Source organism: Bison bison, unplaced genomic scaffold (genome assembly GCF_000754665.1).
Source record: "Bison bison bison isolate TAMUID 2011002044 unplaced genomic scaffold, Bison_UMD1.0 scf7180017864032, whole genome shotgun sequence".
Classification (NCBI taxonomy): domain Eukaryota; kingdom Metazoa; phylum Chordata; class Mammalia; order Artiodactyla; family Bovidae; genus Bison; species Bison bison.
Genome location: NW_011494604.1, coordinates 518,752 through 527,506, shown reverse-complemented (window position 1 = coordinate 527,506; position 8,755 = coordinate 518,752). Strand labels below are relative to the sequence as shown.

Sequence of the window (8,755 nt, the reverse complement as noted above, 5' to 3'; positions counted from 1 at the left end):
AGGTGTTTTGCTCTGTTAGGAATGGAATGGCTTCTATCCCTTTTTAAAATTCAGCATAGGTATTTGTAATAATGAAGTTAATTATCAATCTCCTAGCCATTTTTTCTTAATTAAAGAGTTATATTGAAAGATTATTATGAAAATATTACAGTCTAAATTATAGAAAATAAACTGACTTTATTACTGATAAAAGACATCTATGTGGCTTTTGCTTATTCTTGAGAAGACAAGATTTAGATGCAAGAACCAGTTAAAAATAACTTGGGAAGTATTCATAATTTTAGGTTAAATATAATCAAATGCTAATACATACTACAGTTCTTAAAACTGAAGGATAAATAATGTTGCCTGGAATTAAAGTTTCATAGAAGACATGAAATTTGCCATTTGAGTAGAAATTTGGTAGTTTTGGAGGAGAGAATATCATGAAGGAATGTGCACAGTAAATGTTATTGGAAGAGGCAAATCAATCTCTCTATAGGGGATGAGGAATTTAATGATAGATAGACTTTGAAAACTGAGATGAAGGCATTAATCTTGGATATTGGGAAGACTTTGGAGTGTCTTTAATATTAAAAGTGATACGAAGAAGACAGTGATTTGAGGAGAGGAAAGACAGCAGTTAAGATGCCTTTGTAATATTAATAGTTTAGTACATAGTGATGGCCAAAATTACGGTAATAGCTGCAAGGACTTGGACTTCCCTCGCAGTCCAGTGGTTAAGACTCCACTGCTTCCACTACAGGGCATATAGGTTTGATCCCTAGTGGAAACTAAAGATCCCGCATGCTGTGTGAGCAAAATATGTATATAATAGCTGTAGTAGTGAGGTACAGGTCTAAATATAGGAAAGAAAGCTATAGGATTTGGTAATAGATCGAAAAGGAAAGGAAAGAGCCAAAGACTGAAGAAAAAAGTGATGCTTTTGATAAAAATTAGGACACAGAAGAAGCAAAATCCTGTCTTAAGAGAGATGGTTTAAGACACGGTTAAGTTTGTTGCTCATCAGAAATTTTCTTAATGAAAGCCTTTCCTGACACAGAGCCACCTAGCATCAGTGATTGCTTTATCACTGACTGCTTTATCCAAGTGTTTGACATACACCATTCACTGGAGCCAGTTCCAGACTTGAACCATGCTTTTCTCAAAGTGGCATCTCCCAACAGCCCACCTCCCCTGGTCCTCTGTTTTGATGAAGGTTACTTTGGAGAAACTTGTATCAATAGTGAAACACCACTATGGTGGTCTTTAAGTCTCCAAAAATGAGTGATTGCAGCAGAAAATAGCACCTTAAATTCCTCTGATCTTGTAAGGAGGTATAATTTAAATGGCTAGAATTGGGAACCCAGAACTCATTGAATGAACTGTGTCAAAATACAAGAAGTTCTAATACCATGCTTTTGCAGATAAAATCTGCTCACATCTTCAAAACTCTGAATTTACTTATTAGCACATTTTTTCGTAGTTTTAAAATAGTTTTAGTCAGTATTTATTCATTTAATTATATACAAGTTCTAGAAGTTTTTTTATAACTTAAAATTTGTTTTTAATCCCGAATCAAGTTTTCAGTACACTGGTTTTCATAATAAGAGATTTTACAACCAGACAGTATTACAAAAGTAATGAGGTTTTAAAAGAAAATATAAGGATTAGAGGTCACCGAACTAAGATTTCTAGTGGGGAGAGGAGATCACATCAAATGTAGACCAGGATCAAGCTTGAGGACAATTTGGAGATTCTGAACAAGTCTCTGAAGTATCCAATTGCTGTTGCCTGTATAGGCCAGTGGAGTTTAATTGCAGACATGTAAGTCATCTGTTTAAGTAACTACTTTTAAAATTTTGCTGGTGTTTAATGACAGACTTAGTGTGGTTCCCAGATTTTTCTACTTGAGGAAACTGAGACACAGAGAGATCAGATAACTTGTCCAAAGTCATCCTGCTTATATGTAGCACAGCGGGATATAATAGTGGTTATCTATGGATACTTTTTATTTTTCTTTATGCTTTTCTATGATTTTTCAAGTTTGCAGCAACTAATATAATCTAAGAAGGCTTTTTTTTTTTTTAAGAGAAACAATTATATAGATATGTTGAAGGAATGGTTAACAGGTTTTAGTGACTAAAAACTGTGCTGTAAAGGAAGGGGAAATGGTCAGAAATGGCTATAGGCCTATGTAGTCTGTATTTGAGTGACCTAGCCTGTCGAAGGACATATCATCTAAATTATCAGTAAATATTTAAGTAAAATTATGCATGATACTATTAAAGTCATTCCATAGTAAATAATAAAGCTAAATATGATATAAATTTAAAACAATTAAGGCTTTTAAAAGAAGAGAAAAATTGAGATGATAGTAAAAGTTCCTGTATACTTTGTAAATTTCTTCTAGTAAAAGCTTGCTTTAGTATGGTTACATTTGTTACAGTAGAACCAGTACTGATACATTATTAGCTTAAATTCATATTTTATATTGAGGATTATTATTTGTGTTGTACAATTACAGATTTTGATGAATTTTCCCACCATTGTGTATCATTCACTGCTCTAAAAGTCCCCTCTTCTTCACCTGTTCATCACTACACCCTTAACCCCATCCCTAAAATCCCTGGCAACCACTATTCTTTTCTGTTGCCTTTATAAAAGTTTTGTATTTTCCAGAATGTCGTATATTTAGAATCACACAGTATGGAGTCTGTTCAGACTAGTTTCTTTCATTTAGCAATATGCATTTAAGGCTCCTTCACATCTTTTCTTAAAAGATAGCTCATTTTATTTTTATCACTGAATCCCTGGTGGCTCAGTGGTAAAAAATCCACCTGCCAATGCAGGAGACATGGGTTTGATCCCTAGGTGGGGAAGATCCCCTGGAGAAGGAAATGGCAACTGACTCCAGTATTCTTGCCTGGGAAATTCCATGGACAGAGGAGCCTGGTGGGCTATAGTCCTTGGAGTTGCAAAAGAGTTGGACACAACTTTGTGATTATATAGGAACAGTATTCCATTGTCTGGATACACTATAGTTTATTCATTCACCTGAGTTAGGAATAAAACTCCTGTAGATATTCTTGTACAGGTTTTTGTGTGGACATAAATTTTCATCACAATTGGGTAAATATCTGGGGGGTGTGATTGCTGGGTCATATGGAAAGCTTTCTTAAAAAAAAACAAAAACTGTCAAGCTGTTTTTCACTGTGGTTATCTTTTCTATTCCCACCAGCAAAAAATGAGATGTTGTCTCAAGCAAAAAAAAAAAAAAAAAAGTGTTGTTTCTCCACATTCTTGTCAGCCTTTGGTATTATCAGTGTTTTGGATTTTATCCACTTTAACAGATGTGTGGGGTCATCAGTTTTGATTTGCAGCCTCCCGATGACACATGTTGAGTGCCTTTTCATGTTTATTTGCTATCAGTGTCTCTGGACTTTTTTGGACAAGGTGTAGGTTGTATGGTTCAACGAGTGTCTACTTTTATTTCTTGAGTGAATTTGAGGATTTTCCTTCCACCAAAAGTTTTATGAAATTAAAAGCTTTGTTTGACTAAATTGTTCTATCAATTTAGGTACCTTGTAGAACTGGGCTGTATCAAGCCACTCTGTGATCTCCTCACAGTCATGGACTCTAAGATCGTACAGGTTGCCCTGAATGGCTTGGAAAATATCCTGAGGCTTGGAGAACAAGAAGCCAAAAGGAATGGCACTGGCATTAATCCTTACTGTGCTTTGATTGAAGAAGCTTATGGTAAGCGAGATTAATAGATGTCCTGAAATTATTTTTTTCTTTTTCTCCGTACTTTTCTGGCCTGTTCACATCTGTCATTAGCAAACTCATACAAAAAATTTCTCCTATAAATATTTAGTATGCAAGATTGGAAAACATGCATTGTAGATGTGAAGAGAAGCAAGTATCCTAAGTTTAGCCCTTTTTACATTGGACTGTTAGGATCTTCTGTTCCCTGATGCTGCCTGCCATTATGATACTTTTGTATTCTTCTAGTACATCTGAACCTCAAGAGCACCCATATCTACTGTAGACAACACCCCATTCCACTCCTTTTCTAAGATTTTAGACTTCTGATTTTGCATTGCATTTCCCAGTTCCTGTGCTTCTAACTGTAAAGATTTCTAGTTTCATTAGAAGCCGTTGAGTCACGATCTGCCTTTTGGTTTCCTCATTCTTCCAATCTCAGTTCTAACTGTACCTTTAATCATTGGTTTACCATTGTACTTGATAACTTTTACGTTCCCTAAGTGCACTCTAAGGTCTGTTTATTCCTAAGATTGGAATTAGGGGTCATACGGCACAGTCATCTTCAGATTTATCAGATAATGCAGAATTGTTTTCTAAAATGACTTTAACAGTTTACCACTTCGTAAAAGGCTTGATTGTAAAAACTATATTCCTGCATAGTGTAATAAGTTTTGAAATGTATAAAAAGACAAATATTCCTTTACCCAGATATTTTGCTATAGATATCTTGTTAATTTTTGGATGTGTGTGTGTGCGTGTGTGTATGGTTTTTAATATGTATATGTATTTTTTTTTTCCTGAGCACTGTTAACATTTATTTCCAGTATTGCTGTAGCCTTTAGATTGCTTATAAGCTGTAGGTAAAAGAAAGCCTAGCTCAGATGTACTTAAACTTAGTAAAGGGAGTATGTGTTGGCTAGTTCTGCTTGGACTTCTTCCTTAAAGCAATATAAATTGATTCTGGCTGATTGATTTATGGATGTTACACCTTTGTTGAAATGATAATGGTTAGCTCAGAGCCTGGATAGCTAGAACCAGAGCTAAGAATAAACTTAGGCCACAGACAGTCCAGTAGGAAAACTTCTGCTTCTGGCCTTAGGCGCAGGATGATGTGACTGTTATAGAAACTGCTGCTTCTGGGGACTGGCTGTTGCTTGCACACACATTTAAGATGTCAGTTTGCAATACTTCTTTTCAGTTGTAACTGGAGGAGTATTTTCTGTGTTGTTGCAAAATGCTTATGAGAAGTAAGTAGAGAATCTTCCTTTACATCAGAGAAACAAACATGGCAAAATACAGTTTTATTAAAATTTCTAACAGATTTTTAAAAAATTCTTCATTTTAGGCCTGGATAAAATTGAATTCTTACAGAGTCATGAAAACCAAGAGATCTACCAGAAGGCCTTTGATCTTATTGAGCATTACTTTGGGACCGAGGATGAGGACAGCAGCATCGCACCGCAGGTTGACCTCAGCCAGCAGCAGTACATCTTCCAGCAGTGTGAGGCGCCTATGGAAGGTTTCCAGCTTTGAAGCAGTCTCTGCTTTCATGTCCCTGTGTCAGCCCAGGCTGCCCAGTCAAGTCCTCTGTGGAGCCCACAGTCCTCATGGAGCTAACTTCTCAAATGTTTTCCATAATACTGTTTGCGCTCATTTGCTTGCCTTGCGCACCTGCTCTCTTACACACATCTGGAAAACCTTTGGCTCTCTGTGGTGGAATACCCTTCTAATAAAAGGGTAATAACCAGAACGGCCCACTCTGTTATGGAAAACCCTAGGCTTTCGAGATCCGCACTTACATATTATAGAGTCATGGGAATATGCACATGTTAATGTGGCTCCCTTTTTTTTTGTGGGGGAAAAAGAGGACTCCTCATTCCCTTTAATGTGGGAAAAAATACTGACATTAAAAGATGAGACTAAATCTTTACTTTGAATTTCACACAACTGCTTGCAACAAGGGAAATGTTTAGACCTGTTGTGTACTTCAGAGTACTTTCAGGAGTTCCTCCACAGTGAACCCTTGGATTAACTGGTGGCTTTTTCTAGCCACATTTGCATTAATCCTTACTGAGATTGGATGGTTTTATTTCCTCTATTGATGCCATTCTCCACAGATAGTAAACCATCCGCTCCCTCACCTTCAGCCTTCAGTGAATGTGCTTCTAGTTGTCAGGAATGCTGAAGAATTAACTTTGACTCTTAAATGTGATACTGGTTTGAAGATTCCCTTAGAGCAGAAAGGAGAGGGGCACATATTAATTTGTATGGCTATTGCTTCTCTTTGGTCTTACATGTCTTAGGATTTGGAAGTGGTACAGTTCTAATACTGGTATGAAGATTTAGAATCCTTAGTGATCAAAACCGTATCCTGTAATTCAATAAAAAAGTTAAAAACAGAAAAAAAAAAAAACCCTCTGATTTTCCCAAACTTAACCAGTGTGACTAGGGCTGTTTCTGCATTAAAACAAATGTTTCAGGCTTTGTGGTCCTGATCAAGGTCCTCATTAAATTGGAGTTCACCCTAGGTGCTGTTCCCTTCTGTGACTGGCAAATAAATACGCTTCTAAAGGTTACTTAGGGATTATTTTTTTTCCTTAGTTAGGTGCAGCTGGATTCTAGTGTATTCATGCTGCACATAAGTAGCATCCTTATTTTCAATGACCATCTTCTGGACAGACCTGTTTAACCCAAATAAGGGCAGTGATCTTTTTCTTATGACCTCATTGTTCCCTAATCATTTCATCTCCTACTAGTACTGCCCAGTCAAGTCCTTTCCATAAAATAAAAAGTTTCTACCTTCTGGCTCATTTAATGACTACAACCTCTACCTGCAAATGGCGCTTCCAGTACTGTCTTCAGTGATCCACATTTGTGCTCGGACTGGAATGAGAAAAATAAGCTTAATTGCCAAGAGAACTGCAACTGAGTTCAATACAATTTCTTGGTGCTAGTTGGCCATCTTGACTCAATGTTGGGACATATTATCAGAGAAGATTTTTTGTTGATGTGCTGTTCAAAATGAATTCTGAAGGAAAGTTGCTCAGTTCTTTTTCAGAGAATATCCTTTTAAACCTCTTTAATCTTGTCCTCTTCTAGAATTCATTATAACCCCAAAGTGTAACTATTTGAAAGTTCCCCTGACAAGCTGTTATATCTCTGGTAAATCCTGCTGAACATTAGGGATATTCAGAGCTTTCATACCTCATCATGTTGTTTAAACCACCAACTTACGTGATCTGATTTAAACTTTAATAAGAAATCCACTTCATTCAAAATAGATACAAAGACAACATTTATCAGCCAAGTGTGTGACGCATTCTTCGCATCTAGTCTGTAGTTGTGTCTGTGCTCTGGAATGGATACCGTCTGCTGATGTCTGTTATTGATGGAGCAGCCACTGCAAAACTAGTCAACTCCGTCTATAACTGTTACTTTTTCTAGTGCTGCTTTGTGCTGAAAGAACATTTTAGTTTACTGCACTTGACCTGTAAAAGACTTTCTTTGTAATTTTAGGGACAAATTAGGTGGTTAATTTAAAGAAAAACTTTCAATGTTGCCTTTACATCACATTAAAATATAACTTCTTTCAGAAGGGTAATAGAAGCACTGAATGATAGTAAAACTCTTGTTTTTAGCTTTGACATTTTTTGTGGCTGAGTTTTTTTAAATTGTAAATTACTGGTAACATCATTTCTCTAGGATGTTTTAAATCATGTCCCTTCTATTGGATAATTTTAAAAATTTCATCTTGTTTTGATAAATCAATTTTAACGGAAAAAATATAAAACGAAGTTTCCCCAAATTAGCAAGCAAAGCATACACTGGGAATTTTTGTTAGCAACTGCAGGTGTCTCAATGAATGAAGTAAAACAAAATCCATTTAACTAACGTGGTCTATTGTCTGTCTGAAACAAGAGGAGTTTATCTTGCTCTGTCCTAGAAGTTCGTGAGCCATGAGATAGCTAATTTTTTCTTGCAGTTAAGTTTTTAAAATATAAAAGTTGGAATTGATTAAAAGTTAAATCCCATCATAACTGTTGGAATTGATAAAGCAGCCTTTTTAGTAACAGAGGGACATTTTAGAAGGTAGCTGTTAAAAAGTCCTGTTTTTAGTTCTCTACCTGGCAGATTGTGTTAATTTACTTTCACTGAGATGTTAGTCATTACAAAAGCATGCTAATTTCAACACAGGAAAACTCTTCTGCAGTTTTATATACCGCTCTGGGGGAAAGTGGCTTGATTTTCCTTTCTCCTTTTTTATTTCCTCCTCTAAACTTTCAAAGTGTATTCTTTGAAATGAGAACTTTATTTGGGGGGGAGGGTGTGGCGGGGAAGCACTGATAACATTTGGGATGTAAAGACACTTTGTATCTGAAGGATCAGCAGGTAGATATGTGTTAGACTGAAAGACACCTAGAAAGGTAAAGGTGATAGGTATGAAGAATGTGAGATTTAGGAGACACAGTTCTCCATGGAACACTTCATGTTGTCACTAAGTAATTAGAACCTTTTTACACTTTGTCAGCTGTACTGTTTTTGAAAATTCTGTTGCCCTAGGATTGTACCTTCCATCTGCCAGATAAAGCTGAATGGACTCTGGGTTGATTTTCATCGTTATTGTCACAGATAAAAACTTTTGACAGTTACCCCATAATAAATCTGAATTATCCCAGATTGTTGCTGATTTTGCATAAGAAAAAATATGTTGTATATTTTATTAAGCAGACTTTGTCAGCTATCCTCTGTTGTACATGGCCACCCACGGGCAACTATGAATTTACTTCTCCAGTGCTAAATAAATATTTCAGTTATTTAACCCCCCCAATTTGAGGTTGCATTATGAAAGTTTTCCTCAACTTAAAGAATTTTTCATTTTGTGAACATTTTAATATCAAGAGGCAAGTCATTAAAGATATTTAAGGGCTTGGGACTTTCTGCATATATTGGAAATTGTGATGTCTAAGGGTGATTTTCAGTAAAGAGGGGATCCACTTGTAGGAAGAAG

General features: G+C 36.1%; 1 protein-coding gene across 1 annotated transcript in view; it reads left to right on the top strand.

Annotated features, from left to right (window-relative positions):
- KPNA1 (karyopherin alpha 1 (importin alpha 5)) overlaps positions 1–8,575 on the top strand; it is a 72,174-nt gene extending 63,599 nt beyond the window's left edge. The window contains exons 13-14 of the mRNA XM_010834257.1: positions 3,560–3,738; positions 5,093–8,575. Coding sequence (XP_010832559.1) covers positions 3,560–3,738; positions 5,093–5,280 — 367 coding nt within the window. The 3' untranslated portion in view covers positions 5,281–8,575. The remainder of the gene's footprint in view (positions 1–3,559; positions 3,739–5,092) is intronic.
- The last annotated feature ends 180 nt before the right edge of the window (positions 8,576–8,755 follow it).